The sequence below is a fragment of the Melospiza georgiana genome, chromosome 1 (genome assembly GCF_028018845.1).
Source record: "Melospiza georgiana isolate bMelGeo1 chromosome 1, bMelGeo1.pri, whole genome shotgun sequence".
Lineage (NCBI taxonomy): Eukaryota > Metazoa > Chordata > Aves > Passeriformes > Passerellidae > Melospiza > Melospiza georgiana.
The window spans coordinates 42,308,072-42,330,035 of NC_080430.1; the positions used below are offsets into that span (position 1 = coordinate 42,308,072).

General features: G+C 39.3%; 1 protein-coding gene across 1 annotated transcript in view; it reads left to right on the top strand.

Moving 5' to 3' along the window:
- The first annotated feature begins 627 nt into the window (after window positions 1–627).
- CNOT10 (CCR4-NOT transcription complex subunit 10) overlaps window positions 628–21,964 on the top strand; it is a 32,291-nt gene continuing 10,954 nt past the window's right edge. Inside the window, exons 1-12 of the mRNA XM_058039115.1 lie at window positions 628–794; window positions 6,076–6,167; window positions 8,717–8,878; window positions 9,367–9,517; window positions 10,516–10,661; window positions 11,503–11,589; window positions 12,296–12,379; window positions 13,144–13,261; window positions 14,126–14,275; window positions 15,875–16,077; window positions 18,660–18,781; window positions 19,375–19,551. Of these exons, the coding sequence (XP_057895098.1) occupies window positions 773–794; window positions 6,076–6,167; window positions 8,717–8,878; window positions 9,367–9,517; window positions 10,516–10,661; window positions 11,503–11,589; window positions 12,296–12,379; window positions 13,144–13,261; window positions 14,126–14,275; window positions 15,875–16,077; window positions 18,660–18,781; window positions 19,375–19,551 (1,514 nt within the window). The 5' untranslated portion in view covers window positions 628–772. The remainder of the gene's footprint in view (window positions 795–6,075; window positions 6,168–8,716; window positions 8,879–9,366; window positions 9,518–10,515; window positions 10,662–11,502; window positions 11,590–12,295; window positions 12,380–13,143; window positions 13,262–14,125; window positions 14,276–15,874; window positions 16,078–18,659; window positions 18,782–19,374; window positions 19,552–21,964) is intronic.

Here is a 21,964-nt window from a genome sequence, read left to right on the forward strand (position 1 = left end):
GCTAATTGCTTCAGAGGGATCACAGAATGGGTCAGGTTGGAAGGGACCACAGTGGCTCAGCTGGTCCAACCCCCCTGCTCAAGCAAGACCATCCTAGAGACACTGCACAAGTTTTGGATACCCCCGGTGACGGAGACTCCTCAGCCTCTCTGGGCAATCTGTTAAGGTTCTTGGCCACCCCCACAGTAAAGAAGTTCATTTTCATGTTCAGGTGAAACTTCCCACGGATGAGTTTCTGCGCGTTGCCTCTTGTCCGATTGCTTGGCACAACCGAGCAGAGCCTGACTCCATCCTCTTAGCACCCCACCTTTATGTATTTACATCCATTGATGAGAGCCGGCACGTCTGACCGGGGTAGAAAGGACAAACCCCGTTCGAGACAGCTGCCGGCGAGCTCCGTGCCGCGGGAGGAGCGCGCACCGCCGCACCGCGGCCCTCACACGCCAACATGGCGGCCCCGCCTCGTTCGCCTCTCCTCCCCCCCGCCGCGTCCTGGCGTCACATCCGCGGTGCCCCAGCAACGGCCGGACGTCGCGGGCGCGCCGGGAACCCGGAAGCGGCGGGCGAATCGGGGCGGGCGGCGCAACCGGCGGGGCGGGCCCGGCGCGCAGGGCAGCGGCGGCGGCGGCGGCAAAGCAGTGTCGGGGGGCAGCGGCCGGTTGGTGGCGGCGGCGGTCGGGCAGCGCCTGTGGCGCAGCGCACGGGGGACTCTCGACAACTACCGGCACGCTCGGGCTGCGCGGTCCCGCACGGAGCTGCGGCCGAGGCGGAGATGGCGGCGGACAAGGCTGCGGGTGAGTGCGGGGGGAGCGGCCGCGGCCCCGCCGTGCCCGCCCCCGGCCTGCGCCGCCCGGCGCGGAGGGACACGCGCCGCGGGGGGAAAGCTGGCCCTGCGGCTGTGCGCCGTGTCCTTCCGCCGAAGAGGTAGTGCCCGGCGGGCGCGGGGCCGTGTGAGGGGCCCTGTGACACCTGCGGGTCACCGCGGGGCCGTGCGCGCACCGGGCCCTCCGTGCCCTCGGCAAGCGGCGCTGAGCGGGTGCCCCCTCCTGGCCGGGAAGGGCTCGGTGGGGAGGGCCCTGTATCCGTATGGCCGGGAGGGGGGGTTGTGCGTTTGTGTCACTCAGAGCTTAATAACCCCTACACAAGTCGAGCTTCTGGGATAATTTGTTAAACTGGGGCATGCAGGAGGTACGAGGGAGGTTATAACTCTTGGTGGTGCTGCTTAATCGCTGGAGTGCAGTCTGATTCCCTCAGGGATGCTGCTTTGGTTTCACGGGATGAGTGCGTCCTCACTGAACTCGGGCCTGAACAGACCCGAAATCACAGAGACTAAACATAAACCATGTGTGGTAAACAGACAGAATAAATCTCAAATACAGTTGCTGTGTAGCACTGCTACACCACTGCTCGTCCATCTTCTGGTCAACTCCCCGTCATGCAAGAAGTCTTCATTGCAGGAAAGGTCATCCCGTCAGATGTCAGCTCCTGGGGGGATGGAGAGGAGGGCCATGTGGAGGAAAGCCTTACTTACAGAATTATGTAGGTCTGCTTAGTTGAAGTGTAGGATATCCTGAGTTGGAAGACTGATAAAGATTAACAAATTCCAGTTCCTGGCCCTCCACAGGACGTCTCTAAGAATCACACCATGTGCCTGTGAGTGTTTTCCACACACTTCTTGAACTCTGTTGGACTTATGGCAGGTGGGGAACCCATTCCAGTGCTCAAACACTCTCTGAATGAAGAACCTTTTCCTAATATCCAACCTAAACCTCCCTGACACGACCTCATGTCATTCCTTCTGGTCTTGTTTATGGTCACCTTTTTTTTCTAGTTGTTTTTATGTGGGGGGAGCATTATTTAAAATCACCTTAAGGATTTTTTTCTCTGGATACTAAATATGAAATGCCTCAGTATTTGGAAAAAAATTACAGGGAAAATAAGTATACTGCACATGACAGTTTACAAAACTGTCATGTGTTTATTTGTAGGAACTGTAAGTGACTGCTAAAGTACAAGAAAAAATATTGACAAGTTTTTAATACTTTTTTGTTGATGTTCTTTGAAGTGTTGAAGGAACTTTTCAGTTTTACTTTCTTAAAAGTATGTGCCAAACGAATCAAAGATGTGAGCTATGGCAAGATATTGCACACGCTGCACTTGTTCAGGGCAGCGAGCTATAGGTAGCTTTCCACTGAGAAATGTTTGTTTTTTATTGCACAGCACCAAAGAAGCCTATTGTACCTATACTGGTAGTGAAGGGCTTTATACAAAAATTAAAACATAATAAGTCTTGGTGCCACAACTGTTATCTTGTAATGGCTGGACACTGGCTGGGCTTCATACACTTCAAAATTCTTTTGGAGCAAGAGTCATGTGATAGATCCCTCCCCTTTCAAGAAAGGGATTATCACTCTGCCTGAAGAGTTTGGAAATTAAAAATATTGCCAGAGATACTCTAATGTTCAACATCACAGTTCATACAAGATGTAATTTGCAGGGCATAGGAACAAGAGAGGTCAGGAGCAGCAGTCCTTGGAGAAAAGGAGTGCAGGTAGGAGAAGGATAATGATTGCAGTCACTCTCAGGTGTCTTCAGCTATGTGTATGTGGGAGATGTGACTTTTGTTGCTTTTATGAAATTCTGGCAGCAAGCCTGTGAGGAGAGCAGTCTTCCTTTTCAGGTGGCAGTCTCATACTTTTCCTTGTTTTCCTTCCATAGAGACAGTTTTCCTGAAGTTCTGCTGTCCACCATGATGCAGCCTCTCCAGCAGGAGCAACTCCCTGCTTGTACAAAGCAAACCAGCCTCTGTGATGTAGCATTGCTGCTGCTCAGCCCCAGGATTGATAGCTAGGAAGATAATTCCTGGCTTGATTCTTAAACTTCTAACTCAGTGCAGCAGCTTCCTCCAGATCAAATCTGAGCAGCTGATTTTTACATCCTATTCCAGGTTGCCCATTTTGCTCCTCATCATGAACCTACACAAATTTTAGTTCTAGAGTTGGTTTGTACTCATGAAGGTTGCACAAATGAAAAGTTAAGCAAACAGGTCCATATTTCAATACAAATTCCAGAGATAAATCAAGTTCTCTCACTTGTGAAGCAGAGAATCTGCACTGCTCTGGATATTTCAGCTGATGGTTGTGGCTGCTGTACAGATGGGAGCACATTGGAGGTGGCTGGTGTGCCATGTGCTACCTACACCACCTGCAGTTCTGCAAGAATGCCAAAGGTCAAGGGGCCCAAGTGAGCAAGGCATGCTGTTTGTTTTGCCAGAGAACAAGTTCCCTACCTGTTTCACTTTCAAGTGCTTCAAGGAACATGGAAGTAACAGTTCTGTTTGCCAGCACTGGGATAGCCATTTGCAGCCAAGAGAACAGAGCACTCCCTCCCCACCACTCTGCCACTTCAGTGCACTTGGTGGGCTCTGTTCAGTACCTTGTGCCAGGCAGCTTTCAGGTGACTCCTCCTGCAGGGATCTCTGATAGCAAAGATCAGCTGAAGCAGTAGATCCCAGTCTAAACAAGGATGGCAGTATCACATTAGTCTGCAGTGGCTTTTAGGTTTTTAACAAGTTTCAGGTGTGTTTGGACAGAGAGGGTACAGAGTAGCCCAAGTGCTTTGTCATGCTTTCTTCAAAGGAAGGAGCTATGCTGTGAACTACATCAGCTGGATTTTAGTTTTTTCTTGATAAGCTTCTAGTTCAGGTTTCACAAACCTGCTTTGTTTACTAAGTGCTAGTAGGTGCAGTTGATTGGATTACAGAGACAGCTCTGGTTTTGCTTCATTTTATGTTTTGGGTTTGTTTGTGTTTGTTGAATGTATCAACAAGTATAGAGAGAGTGAAATTTGAAGACCTGTTCTGATTTTTCCTTAGGAATTACATCAACAAAGCTATGTAACTGTAGTTTTCATGGCAGACCTTGAACAAGTATCTCTTGAATTATCTGTCACTTCACTGAAGACATTTTACTTCAGAATTCAGACTTCCTTTGCAATGCTGGTCTTACAAACCTGCATACAAAGGCAGTAATCATTAATGTGCCTGGTGTTTGATGGCTCTCTGCTAGGTAAACCTGTATGTGAGGAATCTGATCAGATTGAGTGTTATCAGCTTCAAAAGCTTTAGAGCCTCAAGGCTCTGCACTGTGGTTACCTTTACCAGCACAATCTGACAGGCATGCTGAGCAAGTAAAGCAGAAAATGCCACTGTTAGCATGAAAGTTTGAAGGAAGATGCATTTGCTTATTTCCTGCTGTTCTAAAGATCCTTGGAGAGTGAGAGCTTTTAGTTCATCTGTATAATCACAAGGTTTAGAGCTGGAATCAGATCTATGCTATATTTAGGTTGAAGCAGAGGTACTTCCTGTTCCTTTCCTCTTTCCCTGTGGAAAGCTTTTGGCACATCAGAAATGTTCTGAGCTTTTTTGTGGTTTAAATTTCTCTTTTGCCTTTCCTTTTGAAGGACAAGGCAGTGCAAATGGTGTTGATCAATGCATGATGCAGTCAGATTTCATAGCAGGTGTAGGCCCTTGAGGATCCATCCCTCCAGAGTACTGAAATTGCTGAACCCTGAATTTTATCCAAATGACAGTGGGTTACTCTTGCTGGTGTGAGATTTGTTGAGATTTTAAAATCTCCGCTTTGTTAACATCTTAATGCAGGATGAAGGTCCCAACCAAATCTTTAAAATTCTTGCTCAATTGCAGGGGGCAATAGTATTATTGCAGGTGGAAGGAATCTCACTATTTCCCAGTAACAGGCACAAACTTAATAGATTACTAAGTCTGTTTTGTTCTTACTGAGGATATTATATGATTAATCTTCTGAGGTTTGACTGCCCCTTATGATTGTCGTTTGTCCTATATTTGTAAATTTTCATAGTAGTAGAAGATCCAGATATATTGGTGATGATGGGGAATGTATTTTGCAGAGGAGCTCACAGCTGTGTTTTCATTTGTTCAAAGTGAAAACAAAATGAGTGGAGTTTGCATTATATCTCTGAATTATAGGGAAGAGAAAGCAGGCATTGAGTTTACATAGCCTACATAGTCTATTAAGATAGCAAAACATGTTTTAGAGCAGATCTTCCACTGTGAAATTCAAGAAGTACTTTTCTGCAGAAGCAGTAACATTGCTGATTTATAGTGTCTTTGTTTCAAAAACATGAAATTATTTTTGTATGTTCTAGCACATTAATTAGTACTCCTAGAAATACTTTCTCCAGTGTGGTGGTTGTGTGGTTGTTTTATTTTTTCTCAGTAGTTTGTGTTCAGCACAAGGAAGGGCTTACTGGAGGGGTTTTTTTCAGCTTCTTTGACATTGAATGTGTGTACTGTGCTTTTTAATGCAACTTCACTGAATTCTTAATTACGTGATGACAAAAGGATTTAGTAGACTTCTTTCTGAAAAAATATGCTTAATAGTGACTGCAACATAAATCATTAGGAATTCAATGTAAAAAATTGAAGGCAATTAAAACCTTGTTACATTGCCATATAAATGCATGAAGGGGCCACCATTGCAATTGCTACATGTTGTTCTTGTCTTAATCTGGAAAAGGGTGTGGTAGAACCGGAGAAGATTCTGGGAAAAATGTGAGGAAGATGGAGAGTAAACTGCTTCTGCTCATGTTGGAAGAGATGTGATAGAAAGGAATACCTGTAAGATTTGGAGTGAGGCTGAAAAAGTGAGCAGGCAGCATGTGCTTGTGCCTTGCAATATAATCACCAGACAGCATTTGATGGAGTATATTGAAGAATACAAAAGTATAGAGTGTGTTGTTAAAAAATATACTAGATCTGTCAGTGATTATTAACAATGATGGTTCAAGTGCAGCCTCTTATTTGGGCAGATATTCTTCCAAAGTAGGGAGCTGTGGAGTATAACAACTTGATATGTTGTGGTAGGAGATGTAACTTGGGATATAGATAGTGTAGTAAGGACACTGCTATAGTTATCTGGAAAATTACTTGTATTGGCAGGAGGACCTTGAGGACTGGCAGAAACAAAGTTTTTAAGCTGCACAGCTGTTATCACACTTGCAAGCTTTGTTGTAATCTTCTGTTCACTTTTACAGATCAAGGTACTGAAAAGCATGAGGGAGCAGGTGCTTCTGGGATTACTGATCAGGAAAAGGAGCTGTCGAGCAGTGCATTACAAGCTTTTCAGGTAAGACAAAGTCAGACTTTGAGACTTCTAAGTTACCACATTACTGCTAAGTGGGATTGTGTGATTGTTTTGCCTGTTTTCTTTATACAACTCCAATTGCATTAAGAGGATGTTCAAAAATAGTACTAGTTGTGTTGTAGAGGCAGCACATGCATTTTCTATCTGCTGTGATGTGAGAACGCTGAACAGGATACTTGAACAAAAGCACTTTTAATTTTGATTCTCAAAACTTAGTAACCTTAAAAGCTATATGAGGCTTCTCTTCTGCATCAGCATTGGAAGTGCATGATCTCTTGGAAGAATTAATCACATCAAGCTAAAAATGGTGTTAGTGTTTAAAGGAACCTCATGTATTTAAAAAACAGCAGTGAAACAAACACTTGTGTTTTAGCATCATGCTATACTATATTCTTTCACAAAAAGTGTTGTATGATGTCCTGTCACTTTGCAATAAAACATTCTGAATGTGTAACACCTACAGGCAGTATCTACTACTTGTTTTGTGTTTCTTGGAAGATTTTTTTCTTCTGTGTTAAAGTTCAAGTACCAGGTCTTTAAATTTATTTCTTTCTTTGTATTTTGCCTATTTTTATGTAGTGTGACAGGAAGTGCAATTGCTTTTCCTTTCAATTATATCTCTGTCTCCAAAATGCCTTGCTTTAAATTCAGTTTTAAATTTGTGAAATAAGTCAGTGAAGAATTTAAGTGTTGTCTTTTGAGATTCTTGTTTCAATGTTTCACTCAGTACTTCTATGTTTCACTCATTTTGCTACATTAAGTGCATATGGTTGGTTCTTAACACTGTGCTGCTCCCTGATGTCTCCTTCAACGCTGTCTAGCTCAATTGCTCTTTTTCAATAACATTTTAATCAGTGGCATTTGATCCTGAGAACTGAAGGCACATGAGAGAGTCATTTGTTTTCCACCTTGCCCACACATCTAAATACTTTTGACCTGCTAATGATTTCATCTTTACTTTTATCCTGGTCCAGTGTATTTGGTTTATCTTGTCAAATTTTTCTTGCTTTGAGAATTCCCTGAGTTCATAGAGTGAGGTGGCAACAGATGTGAGCAGAATTAATTTGATGCCTTGTTTGCCAATTTTTTGCTATTGAGTAGCTCCAGATCGCATTGTGGGCTGTCTCACATCCTGGCTTATCATATTACATGCCCAGTTTCAGTCTTGACAGAATTCCTATAGAATTGGGTATTATAGTCTAGATCCTATCTAGTAGAGTGGCATAAAGGACTGTTAGCTGATGAAAAACATCACAAAATAACCTGAGCATTTAAAGGTTCAAGGTTTGTAGTCCAGCCATGATTAGAAACCTTGTTGCTGTGATCTGGAAGCTCCTACTGAGGAGAAGCTGCAAGTGTGAGCACAGCAAGAGAACCACTGGGAGATGAACTGTCTCAGCTAAAGAGCATGCCAGCAGCTGAGCTGCAAGTTCCTGTGTTCATGCCCAGGATCAGAAGGCAATCCATGCTGCTGGTGCTTACAGTTGTGAAAATGTGTCAGTGTCCTGCTACATCTCTCTAAGTTGTATAACTGTGCCTGCCTGGGAGACTGGAGGAACTGGAGTGGTTCCATGGAGAGGAGCTGTAGAATGGCAACTTCCTTGGGGAGGGCAGAAGGACCCCAGAGCTCTTCTCTGTTGTATTCTGCCCTTAATAGGAAGTTACTCAGCAGTCCAGGAGAAGCTCTGTGGAACAGCACCTGAAAAGGAGGAGTAAGTAGAGGGTGGTACTCCAGAGCTTAGCTTTTGGGTGTGAACCATTGACAGAGATAGAAATGCATCTGCCTATCTGTCTATAACTCTGATATGGAAGAGGTAAATGTGATTATTCCTGTGTAGGAATTTAGCAGTTGAAAGTGAAACATCATCTAGGCTTAATGAGTGAGGAGTTTCTCTTTCATTTGTTGATGCCACTAAAGTCCTCCTGTGGTCAAAGAAAGGGATTTTTCCACTAGATCACACATCAGTGGAGCATCACGCTTGGCTCCTAGTTTCTGTTTAGACATTCCTAGGTGATTGAATACTTCATCCAACAGCTAAGGCTTGTAAAAATGTTTCTTAAACCTATTCTGGGAAAGTGACACTTTCTTTTTCCAATCTCTCTTGAGCTAACTTCCATAGATTCAATTGTGAATCACTATATATTCAGATGAACTGAAGACTGAACATAAACATACACAAGTTCCAAGTTGGGCTGGAACTTGTGGAAGCAACTGCAGCTGCTTAGTGTTCATGAAATGGGGAAAGATTGTGAAAACTGAGGAAACAGAATCTTGAAACTTAATATGATAAGAGAAATGAGAATAACCCTTTTCATGAAAACATCTGATAATAGTAATCAGCTACTTAATTTGTCCTTACACCACCAAGTTATTTTTGAAGTTTGGATATGATTTCAACATTTAGACTTGCTTCTCATCCATGTTAATCTGCATAAGTAATGAAATATGTGTATACACATTTAGTTCAGTTGTATTGATAAAGGAAAGACTATCTTCTAATGCATGTTTCTGGTATGTGTGCAATTTACAGGCTGGAAACTATGATGCTTGTTTACAACACCTAAATACCCTTCAAGACATAAACAAAGATGACTACAAAATAACTTTGAATACTGCTGTTGCAGAGTTCTGTAAAAGTAATCAGACTACCACAGACAATTTGAGACAAACCCTTAACCAGCTGAAAAACCAGGTAATGCAACTGTATTGACATGGTACTTGATTTTGGGTACTATTAATGGTGGTGGGATCTTTCAGTGAAGTAGGAGTAAGGCTTCTGCTCCTTGTCACATAGATTTAACAAAGTAAGAAAGTAACATTACTTTTAAACATCTGAGTCAGTTTAATCTTGTAGGACAGTTTTTGTAGTTGTTGAAATTGGTCTGTGATTATAACAATAGAAGGACCTGCTATGTTCATTCAGCAGAAAGTTCCTTAATGTAGAATAGTTTGTGAAATTATAAAAAAGTGAAAATATTACTTTACTGCTCAATTGACAGTTTTGTATTTCATTGTATGTTTTTTTGCTGTGTTAATTTATAGCAACAATGAAGTTTATTAGGTCAGTAAGTTAAATTTTACTTTAGAGAAATTCATAGCGTTGGAGGTTTTTTTTAAAATACCTGGTACTTTAAAATCATAGGTACTGAAAGTTTAATGGAATGAGTGGGGTTTTTTCAGGTTCACTCTGTTGTTGAAGAAATGGATGGTTTGGATGATGTTGAGAACAGTATGCTGTACTACAATCAAGCTGTGATCCTGTACCATCTCCGTCAGTATACTGAAGCAATATCCGTTGGGGAGAAGCTGTACCAGTTCATAGAGCCTTTTGGTATGTAGGCAGAAAGAAGAATCTTGTCCTTTCAAGAACTACAGAAAGATAATTAAGTCTTTTTCACTATCAGACAAGTCATTTGTAATTTGTCTAATATAATTTTAAGAAATTAGGAAAGGTTTGGAATAAATAATATGTTTTACTTATATCAAGGACAACCAACTAATTTGGGGGAAAGCTTCAGAGAGATTTAGCGGACAAGTGCTATGAAACTGAAATGGATTCTTTCAAGTTGAGATGGTATTTATATAAATAATATGTACAAGCTAATGAAATTATTTGAAATCTAATGTTTTGAGTCATCATGCAGCCTCATGGGTGGGTGTCTGTTTTTCAGGGCACTAATTTTTAAATACCTTTATTAGGTAATGCATAATTGTTTGTGCTTATATCTGAATACAAAGTCTGCAACTTTTATGAGCTATGATACCTTGTGTAGTAGAATTACTATACTTGCATGAAATAATTTCATAATCCTTGTTAAATCTTATAAGTGAGAAGGCTGAAGGATGTATGTTTGTGGGTCTCAGTAAATTAAGTAAATGCTGCTGTGTTCCTGCTTCAATTCCTCCTAGTTTTCAGTATGCATAATTGGGACTTAGTCTGTGAAGTCAGCTAAACAGAGATGTGTTTTACAGAATCTTTGTGAGTTCTTTGGGATTCTACATCTGCATACAGCTCTGTCTGTTTGGCTGCTGCAACTTTGGTACTGATCTACTTAGATCAGTTCTCAGAGCCTATAAACATGAAATACTTGTTAAGCTGTCTTTAGTCTGTGCTTTTATGGTGATGCTATTTGAATAAGTAAGCTTTCTTTTCAGTGCATGTACTTAGCTGTGGGTTGGACATGGCTGCATTATTTTTTCTTATGTAGTATATTGATTTTTCTAATAATGTGGCATAAATGGCACTTTACAGTAGGGTTTTTTCCATCCCTGTTTGGAGGGATTGGTATTAGAGGTGAAAAACAAATTTTTCTTCTTTGCTTTTCACAGAAGAGAAGTTTGCCCAGGCTGTGTGCTTCTTGCTTGTAGACTTATACCTGTTAACTTACCAAGCTGAGAAAGCCTTGCATCTGCTTGCTGTTTTGGAAAAAATGATTTCACAGGGCAACAATAACAGCAAGAATGGAAAAAATGAGGTAAGCTTAAAATCATACAAATGCCTTTAAATCTTTATCAGAAGTATGCTTTAGTTCAATCCAAAATTAGTATCTTAATAGACTTTGGAATTATAAGACTAAGTTAGATCACCTGTAACTTTAGACAGCGGCTTAAATATTTTAGTGACTGAGTTAATTGTGTACAACAGCTATTTATTCCCTCTTTTTCACCCTTTTCTCTTACTCCAGGGAGCTAAAATGTCTTTCTTCAGTCTGAGACTTGCATTGGAAAAACAGTTGTCTCCTGGGTCAAATATTGCTTGTCTTTGACTATGACCATATGAGACCCTGAGTTTGAAAGGGAAGTCAGTGTCAGAGGAACTGCAGCTGCACAGCATAGGATAGGAAATTAAGTATCTTTTTTACACAGTATCTGAAAGTGTGAGGCACACTTTCAAATGAAATCTTTCATGTGCCTTTTGGAAAAATCAAGAAAATCAGTGGTGTCTTGGAAGTGAAGAGAGGACATTTCAGTGTTTTCCTGTTGATGGAATGTCACACTTAAGATAAAATTTTCTCTCTTTATAGTAATTCTACTGAAGGAAGCATTAAAGAAGTACTCTAGAGTGTGCATGTCATCCTTCTAGGCAAAAGAATTCTTCTTAACTGCAGAGCAACATAGTGTAACACTAATGTTAGTACAGAATTCAGCTCTTCAAAGACTGGTCTGGTTCGTGGGTTTTGATTGTTAAACTCAAGTTAGTTTCTGGTGGGATGTGTATATTTTGATATTAAATACTCAAACAATATTATTATTAATACTATTAAATACTTATTTAAAAGGTGATTAACAGTAATGCTTCCCCTTTTTTTGTGACAGTCAGGTAATAATACCAATAAAGATTCCTCAAATCAAAAAGCTGAAAGTGGAGCTTTAATAGAAGTTGCTAAATCTAAGATACACCAGGTAAGGGTCTGCATGTTATTTATACAAGAACATTCCTTCAAGAGTTTTCTAAATCTGAGTGTCATCTCCTTTAAAACCAGTTCAGCCCAAATTATGATGCTTTCTCTCTCCTTGTTGTGAAACAAAAAAATGAATTTATCTAAGTGTTCCTTTCTGTAAGATCCATGTACAGGAAACATTGACCTGGCATCCTGCCCACCACCACCATTTCAGTCCCTGTGTGTTATAATTATTTCTTTACATGACAGTTCACTGCACTGAATTTGTCTGTTCAACCTCCAGTCTAAATCAGCTGAGGTTTTATTTCACTGTACTGTTCTGTTGAAAAATATGTGAAGAATCAGAGTGCTTCTCTATTAGCATTCACTTACTTGTGTTTTCAGTTTAGTAGGTAAATGTCTGGGTTTAAGATGTTAGATTATTTTAATTAGTTTGTCATTTTAAGTGCTCATGTCTGTGTTTGAATATGGAGCAGATGCTGGCCATTGAACAAAGTGTTTATCTGCTTATTGTGATACAAACCCTATAAATGTGGTGTTTAAAGTCTGAATAAAATTTCTTTTTTGTGAAAACTTTTTGAATAGCTTTTTGCTACCTATTTTAAAAATATATATAAAATATTCTGCAGTAAATATCTAGATACAGTTTGTCTTGCAAACCTGCAGAAATTATTGTGTATTATTTAACAAGTTTAATTTTTTAACAGTATAAGGTGAGAGCCTATATCCAGATGAAGTCATTAAAAGCATGCAAAAGGGAGATCAAGTCTGTTATGAATACAGCTGGGAATGTAAGTATTCTTAAGGCTGTTGTTTTTCTAATCTAAATATGTTCTGTATCTTAAAACTGAATTTGGTAATGTTCTTTACAAAAAAAAGTTCTTATTGAGGGTGGATGTTTGAAGTAATTCTGTATGTAGTCAGTTGGGTTTATAATATCTGTGCAAATGTAATCAATGTAGAATTTTCTTGTTTGTGCTCTTTTCAGTTTCTAAAAAAATATGCCTTGTGGTGCCAAAATAGCAGTGAAACACTATATAATAAACAGATTCAGCATTCTTTATAATTGCAATGAAATAAGTTTTAGTGTACTATAGATGTTTTGCATATTACAAACTTTGATGTAATTGGTAGTTTAAACCAATTTATAAAGGATTAATTCTGGGATATGTGGGCATTTTTTTGAGTTGTTTTTTTTTTCCTTTTTGTTGACATTTTTTGGAGGCTTATGTCTTGCTGGAAAGCAAGTTTAACAGAACGCCTTCTGGATCATGAGGTCTGTGTTGGAGGATTCCAGCCTACAAGGAACTCTGCTGGGAGGGGAGGTGTGAGGAGGAAGGTATTAGAGGACAGGTTAGAGATCCTTTAGAGATCCTTTCTCCTTAGCCACTTCCATGACAGGCTCTCTAAAGTTCATGACAGTGTTCTTGAAAGTAACATGGCCTAAACCCATTTATTTTTAAATGGCAGGAGAAGCAAGTTTGTGAAGTGATATAACACTAGCAGTATAAATCATCAACCAAGACATAACTAACTATTGTTTTCTGCTTCACAGTCAGCTCCTTCCCTCTTTCTTAAGAGCAATTTTGAGTATTTGAGAGGCAATTATCGTAAAGCTGTCAAACTTCTAAACAGTGCCAACATTGCCGAACATCCAGGTTTCATGAAAACAGGTAAAATAAAACCCCTTCATCTGCAGGTACTTCAGTGTCTAATATAACAGAACTACTTGTTGATAGCAATTTTAAGGATATTAATGATTACTTAACAGTGTCAGCCCTGAAAGTAATGGATTTATCTGCTGAATGTGTTTCATCTTTCTTCTTGTACTCTCACACAACAACATAGTGATTTTCATTGAACATTCTTCTACAGAAGGCTGTGATTGTATGTGAAAATGGATTTATGAAGCTGTGTCATATTTGCAAGGCTCATGATTGAGTCTCTTAATCAATAAATGAAACAAAAGGCAACTTATTAGATCTAGAATTGAGGCCTCTCTGGCAGTTTTTCTGCTTAAAGTTCTCTTTATGATTTAAATTTTTTTGAAAATTTTACTGTCACATAACTTTTTTGCATTAGCTTTTTTGCACAGTATACTGTTCATTTAGTAGACTTCCTAGGCTATGACTAAAATCATGTCTGTTTAATTTGCTAATAGTCTGGTTATTTGGATTTTAGGGTGGTTTTTTTTCTTTTGTCTTTATTATCCATGTTAACCCTGTAAAATTTTAGTCACCAGCAGGTAAGTGAAAAGTTTATATTTTTTGTCCTTTATTATTTAGAAAAAACCTTTCACTGTGTTACCTGAACATATATTTAGGAAGAAGAATGCATTTCCTGCTTGTATGGTTAAGTTGGCATAAATATATGTGTATGTCATATTGGATGTAACACTGTCACCCATGAACATCTCACTGAAAACCATCTTTAATAGACTGCCATAATATGCTGACCCATCAGAAAGTGACTGGAGCATTTTGTGGCCTTAGCAACAACTCTCACTGAATGAAAATGGTCTTTTGTTGTTCTCTCAGGTGAATGCTTAAGGTGTATGTTCTGGAACAATCTTGGCTGCATCCACTTTGCAATGGGAAAGCACAATTTAGGAATTTTTTACTTTAAAAAGGCCTTGCAAGAAAATGATAATGCATGTGCACAGCTGGGAACAGGCAGCTCGGATCCAGGTAAGCAAGAGATTAAAACAGATGGTGGAAGAGGGGTTGGCAAGTCTAAGAAATATAGAACAGAAGGTTTGAGTAATCATCAGCAAAATTCGCCTTCCATCTTTTTGTGGAGGGCAGGGTAAGAGGGGTGAGAATTTTGATGGTAACTTGATGTAGGAAGGTGGTTGCTATTGCCAGAAATACATGATGATGATTAAGTATGTTCTTTATTTTTCTGGTTTTTGTGATGTACCATGGTGCTGGGACAATTACTTCTCTCTTGTTTACAGACTTTGTCCATCAGTTAGGGAGGTATGACAAAAAAAAGTTTTTGTGGCCTATTTTGCATAGGTTATTTATAGTCCAGCTGACAATGTGTGGAATCATCAGGGCATGAAGGATGCCTTCTCCATATTCTGCATATTCTGGGTAATCAGGTCTCCTGTTTCCTTGTGGAGGGGACTCACACTTTCCCTAGTTTTCCTTTTATCACCAACATATCTATAGAAGATTTTGTTGTTGCCCTTGATGTTCCTGGTCAGATTTGATCCTGTCAGGGCTTTAGCTTTCCAACCTGGTCCCTGGTTGCTCAGTTTCTCTGTATTCCTCCCAGATTGCTGGTCCTTGCTTCCACCCTTTGTATGCTTTCTTTGTGTATTTGTCCAGGAGCTCCTTGTTCAGGAGGCCTTCTGGCACTTCTGCCCAACTTCTTTGTTGGGATGCATCACTCCTGAGCTTGGGAGAGGTGATCCTTGAATATGAATCAGCTTTCTTGGGCTCCTCTTCCATTCAGGGCTTTACCCCATGGTATTGTACCAATCAGACCCCCAAAGATGCCAAAGTCTACTTGCCTGAAGTCCAGTGTAGTGAGCTTGCTGTGCATACTTCTACTGTCCTAAGGATCTTTAACTCCACTATTTCATGGTCCCAACCAGCCCCTCCTTGTTGGTGAGAATGAGGTTCAGTATAGGACCTGTCCTCATTGGCTCCTTCAACATTTGGAGAAGGGAATCATAAACACCTTCCAGGAATTTCCTGGATTGTTTATGCCCTTCTGTGTTGTCCCAGCACAGGGGCTTCTGAATGTGAGACCTCTCCTATCTGACTATAGAGGGCCTCCTCACTCAGTCTTCATCATTTCATGATGAAATTATAATTGTCTTCATTTCTTGTTTTCTTTAAAATATACTCACTATCTGGCATTTTGTTGGGTTTTTTTTCCCATTTCTCCCCTGGACCTAGTGTTGCTTTATTAATGTGAAGACAGAAAGTGTTTTATGCTTGTTAACAGCAAAGTTTTCTTCTGGAATCTATATTCTCTGGAATGTATGTTGATGTGTATTCTCACAAATCTGGGATTCAGTACTATTGTATACAGTTAGCTTGTGTGATAAGGAATGTATGAGGTTAGCATTTAATGTACTTCAGTCTTAATTAAGAATACAATTAATCTGTCTTTGAAATCGGTTTTGGTATGAAGGAAATTTACAGAGGGAGGCTAGTGGATTTCAGCAATGAGAGGGGTTTTTGGTAGCTTTGGGGTGTTTCTCACAGCTTCCCTCTTTGAGTTTTGTGCTGTCTTGAGCTGCACATCCAATGTAATGTAATCCTTTTCTGCAGGTAAAAAATTTTCAGGGAGACCCATGTGTACACTACTGACTAACAAACGATACGAGTTGCTCTATAACTGTGGGATTCAGCTCTTGCATATTGGGAGGCCCTTAGCTGCCTTTGAATGCCTGATTGAGGCAGTCCAGGTCTATCACTCAAACCCTCGTCTGTGGCTGAGAATAGCAGAATGCTGCATTGCTGCCAATAAAGGGGTAAGTAGCTTTGGAAAATTCTTCTAAAGAATGGCATGTGATTACAGAAAGATGGAACTAATACCTAGAGTTAAACTGTGTATTTTGAAGGCCTGATGTTGTAACACCTCTGTAAATCCAGATTATTTCTTGTGTATATGTATTTTTACATGTTTAATCTGGAGCTGCAACAGGTGAAGGGAACTCTGCATGTGGTCTTTTTCTCTTCATGCAGCCAAAGCTCATCTGAAGTTTCATTGTTTCCTCACTTATCGTCCACTAGAGATTAAGTGGGGTGAGACTTTTGTGTGGGTAGTCTGAAAGTGACAGAGGCTGAGGAAGCAGAGATCAGCCTTCTCCATCCTGAAGCTGTTGGGATCACACCTGCTGGGAAATGGAATCTCTAATTGCTAAGCCTTCACCTTCTTCTCCTGGCAAAGTTGGTGGAAACCTGCTGATGGCAGGCATATTACATGTCCTGTGGGACATCTTGTTTTTAACCTGCTGATCCATGTATGCTTAGGATAAACCCACATGATAAAATTCAGAGGGCTGAGGACAGGAAGAAAAAACTGCACCTAAATAGTATGTCTGTGAAATTAAGATACACCCTACTTGATTCCCTGTAAAAACTGTAATTCACCCCTTAAGTGTGGGGGAGTGATGATATAATCTGTAATTGCATGATCCTATACAGTTATTCCCACAGTATGCCCATTGCACTCCTCACACAGAATGTGTGGGATGAATTGAGCAAATAGCTATATTCACTATATTTTCCTCCATCCTTGAATCCTCTGTTTTTCCTCTCTGGTTGGCCTCTGTGCATTTATTTACTGCACACTATCCAATTACAAAATTAATAATTTTTCCTTTGGGAATTTGAATAGTACTCAATATTTTGGTATCTCTATTTCAGAGAACTTAAGAAAGATACAGCTTTATAGCAGAGGTTTGCTTGTATACCAATTTCAGAGGCAGAGCACTGAAGATTCAAGAGTATTGGGTCAAAACTGGACTGACTGTGATTCTGTATGTGCTACTTGTCAGATTGCCTGAGTTTTATAAAGCACAGCAAATGCAGGAAGAACAGCTTTCTTCATACTAATTTTGCAATTTTCTGTATCAATCCTACTGAGTGCATGTCAGAAATAGATAAAGAAGACACATCTGATCATGTCTAGTGAAAAGCTGAGTATGAGAGTGGATTAGTGGTTTTGTGGCAAAAACCCAAAGCTAGGATTCCATTTACAAGGATAGTATTTAGCAGTCTGGAATAGGGAAATAAAGATCCTTATGGGGCATTTCCCTGTTTACTGCAGACTAGCCAAAGTAGTAGATTATGCCAAGTTCCTGAGGCTTTCTTCCTGTACAGTTATGATCATGTGTGATATACCAGAGAGTTGAATTCATGTCAAAAAACCAGCTTGTTGTTCCCTAAATTTGTAATCTTAAAAAAATTAATTTTGGATGCTATTAATATTAAAGGCAAAGAGAAAGTATCTTTAAATTGTTAGATTTGCAACATGGCAAGTGAGGTCCTAAAGTCAGTAATATGTTCAATTTGACCTTGTAACTCAATTTTTAACTCAACTCAGCAGTATTTCTTTATATCTAAGCATGGATTCATATTTATGCTCTGAACACCGTGCAGAAAAGCAATTTCACTGAAGCTAATTTTCACCCACTTTAGTATTTTGTAAGCACAAAATATGAATGGAAGAAGGGTGCTCTTTAAACACCTGCATTTCAAACACCTTTTTTGAAATATGTGCTTCATATCCAAACTCAGTGTATGCATTTTTTATTTGGCAGTAAATGCTACCATTTCAATATTTTTACTACCATGCTACTATGTCAGTCTAGTTTTGGATTCTGATAAATTTTTGAAAAAATGACTGCTATGAAAGTCCAGATTTAGGATAAGTTTTTTCTTAAAACTGCAGCCCTTAATCACTCGCTAAACTTAGCAATGAAGTTAAGATGGCTCATGGTAAAACAGCCAAACAAACCCCAGTAAACGTGGTGTAGAGATAATTCTTGGGACTGACAATTAGGGTACTTTAAATTTACTTGACCCCCAGAATATGTCTGCACTCAACAATCCATTAAACAAGTTAATTTAATGTATCTTTGCATATGTTGTTGTTCAGCTTTGTGTTCCCTGTGGAACAGTTTGGGAGCAGCTTTTCCGAAGAGCTTTCTGAGTGCTGTGTAAGCAGGGAGAGAAGATGGCAAGCGTTACAGTGCCAAGTCTGAATGTTATGTGGCAGATCAAATTATTTCTTTTTAGATATCCTGTCAGTTCTTTTAATATGACTTGGTTCATTGTTCTTTTGCTTTCAAAACAGAGGAGAAACTAGGTCAGTAGGCTATCAGACAAGCTGTCAGAACTAATCTGTGCTTACACTGTGTGCAATAAAACCCCTCTGCAACACAAAGACAATAGAAGGTGCCTGATCCTTCATTGTACTTTAGATTTAAAACTGTATCCATTATTCTTATATTTTAGCAGAGTTCAAGGTCTTCTTTCAGCCTTCACTTACTTTGTCAAGCTCTCATTCAATAGCCTTGATATTTAAGCTCTTTTTTTTTCCTTTTAGACATCAGAACAAGAGACTAAAGGTCTTCCCAGCAAAAAGGGAATTGTGCAATCAATAGTGGGTCAAGGCTACCACCGTAAGATAGTCCTAGCATCCCAGTCCATACAGAATGTTGTTTATAAGTGAGTATGTTTTCCATGGGTTATTTATTTTGTTTTTATAGCTTTGTTAAGGATATATATCTGTTTATCAGAAATTTTAAAACTGTTGTGGAATAACTGTTCATTTATGTAGCAAAGAGAGAGGCATGCTAAAATGCTTAGTGAGGCTTAAACATCATTTTGTGCCTCCTCTGTGATAGCCAGCAGAGGGCTTAACTGTGTGTTTATTGTAAGTAAGATGAACATTAAAGCTTAAAATTTACTTATCTGAAATTTCATTTTCAGATAGCTGAATCTGTCCTCTTTTTCTCACTTAAAAACATATATTTTCAGTAATCCACTTTAGAAAAATGCAGGAAGAATCTATCTGCTCTGCCATAAAACTTGAGTAAGTGAAATCAAAAATCTAGTGAATCTATTTGGGCATGTGATGTATTTTCAATATGTAAAGATAACAAGGTACTACATCTTAATAATTTACATTTGGTATATTAAAATGTTATTTAACATTTTTGGGGTGAAGTTTCTCTGCATTCAGGTATTTTTGGAGCTCTGCTTTTATTTTCAATTTAGTAGGATTGCTACTTATTGGTCAACTTCTGTGTCTCTTTAAGTGATGGGCAGTCCTCAGCAATACCTGTAGCCAGCATGGAGTTTGCAGCGATTTGTCTAAGAAATGCCTTGCTGCTACTGCCAGAAGATCAACAGGAGCCCAAGCAGGAAAATGGATCTAAAACTAATAATCAGCTGGGGGGAAATACAGAAAACTCTGAAAGCAGTGAAGCATGCAGGTAAACAGAATTGAATATAAGCCCTTCTTTTTGTCCAGAGGAACTCTGGGCCAATGGTCTGTGTCTGTGATTTACCTGGTTTGGTCAGCAGAAAAACAGAACATATTTGTAAATTCTCTTAATAATGCTGGTATGTTCAAGGAAATTGTTTAGCTGCTTGTTGTTTTAATGTAAGAATAAAATACTGAATTGATTCCTCCTGTCCCTATCAGCTTTTATTAAATTAGACAGTGAAATTATTTTTTCCCTTGGCCATCTTTTCTTTTCTGTGCTGCAAATGTTATGTTTTCCCACACCCTCCTGCTGTGCATATTGGTATTTCTCTAATTGTAAGTGAAGTTTCATGTTACAGTGATTTTGTGTGTGAGCGCACGTGCGCCATGTACTTGATTCAATATATATCTGAATGTCTGGAAACTCAGCTGTAAACATTTCCCAATGATCAGATTTGACATTCATCAGCCCTAGTGTGCTTTGTTGTGTTTGCATTAAAATGGGAAACTAGATTTAGAAGGTAAGTAGGAAAGCAGCATGGAGCTATTGCTTAATAATCATATTTTGCAGAAAAGAATTTAAGAAAAATCTTTCCTGTCAATAACAATTCAGAAAAAGTAATTTGTAGACACGTATGTTAAAGGAAGGTGGCTTAATTTATTGCATCACCTCGTACATTTGGGACTTCCTTTTGGAGAATAACTTTTGATCATAGTCTACACTTTCATTAAAGACCATTTTGAGGGTAAATGTTACAATAACTCATCTGGAAAAAGTTTCTGGGTAGAACTTGAACTACTTAGAGAGTAATGAAAAAACACTGGTTTTGTCAGACCTGAGTACAGATAAATGTTAAGAAGATAAGATCCATTTGTCACAAGGCAGGATTTACTGTACACATACTGTATTGTGTAGGCACAAGGTGTATCCTCATATATTCCGAGGTTGTCTGTGGCTGGAGGTCAGTGGCTGTTACTGTTTGCAACAATATTTGAAAGCTGCTCTCTATAGTCCTGTTTTTCCAATTACAGTCTGTGTTGTCAAGTGACCAAATTATTTATTAAAGTCAGAGGGAGGAGGGGGTGTTTGTGGGTTTTTATTTTTGTTTGGTTGTTTCTTGTAGGGTTTTTTTTTCTTTTTCTCTTTACTAAGATTGGAGGTTCTCTGGCAAGCATATATGCAGCCCATTGAGATGAAGCTTCTCTGGTTTAAATGGGACTTCACTTTGAAGCTTTTGGGGCTCACTAAGGGGCTGTAATGAAAACAAAATGGTGCCCCTTACTCAGACAAGACCTCCTTTTTTGTTTTCTATTGGGGTGGTTTTTGTTTATTTTTGTTGGAGTGAGGAAAGAAAAACATGCCCTCTATGGGAAGATCCTTTGCTACCTTCTGCTTTCAAAACCAGATGCTTCTTCAGCTGAAAAAAGCTAAAGAAAGGACTCCCTCATATCTTCCAGTAGTCATTGCCAGTTTCAAAATATCCAACAAAAGAGGCTGTTCTTGAATTTCTGTGTCACATTCTGAAAGGTTCTCTAAGGATTTGTTCCTTCTGACAAGGGAACCTCTGTGAGAGAACAGTAAAACATACAAGGCATTTGAAGAAAATCACACTAATTGAACAGAATGATTTTAAAGCAAATCCCACTAATTGAGCAAGCTGACTCTTAAGGCAGATTCTTCTCTTATTCACAAGAAAAGAGTGAATGCTTTTAGTGGTTAAGGGTATTTTTTGGAACAAATTTTTGGTAAAGGCATGAAGTATGTACTATACAGCATTATTGAGTATGAATTCCTTGGAAATTTCTGCTGTATGTTTTGCATGTTGGAGTTATCTTACCTATTTGTAATAGAGAGACATGAAACTCATAAACTAAGTTCTTGTTAAGTGGACAGATTCAGTTTCAATTCTGAATTTTCTTTTAAATCTTTTTCTAGACCTTGCTGTCTCTCACTGCCAAGATACAGCCATTAGCTGTCTCTTCAATTCTCATTCCAGGAAGTTCTTTCAGCTTATTGGAGGGTGAAGTTTCATACTTCTTAAATGGAATGAATACTCCCCAAATGCTCCCCCCCCCAAAAAAGGTGTAATTTTAAGAAAGTGGAATTTTATTTGGGAAAAAATAGAAGAGGCATTTTGTAATAAAGGGAAGCTAGAAATCTAAAGGAAGCTGTAGCACTTTGTGGGTTATCTTTCTAGAGTATTTATGTAACTAGTTTTTAAGAGGTCTAGAGAGAAAACTAGTTTATGGCTTTTCTTACAGACCAAAAGGAGAGAAGCTACAAATGCAGCAAATTCTGTGTCCCTCCAGTTAAAAATGCTTATCCTGCACTGAACTTCAAAAATAGTTCAAGGCTGTGAAGAATGGTGTGGGTTGTTTGGTCTGTCAGTCAAATCCTTTCCAGCAAGTGTCCCACTTCT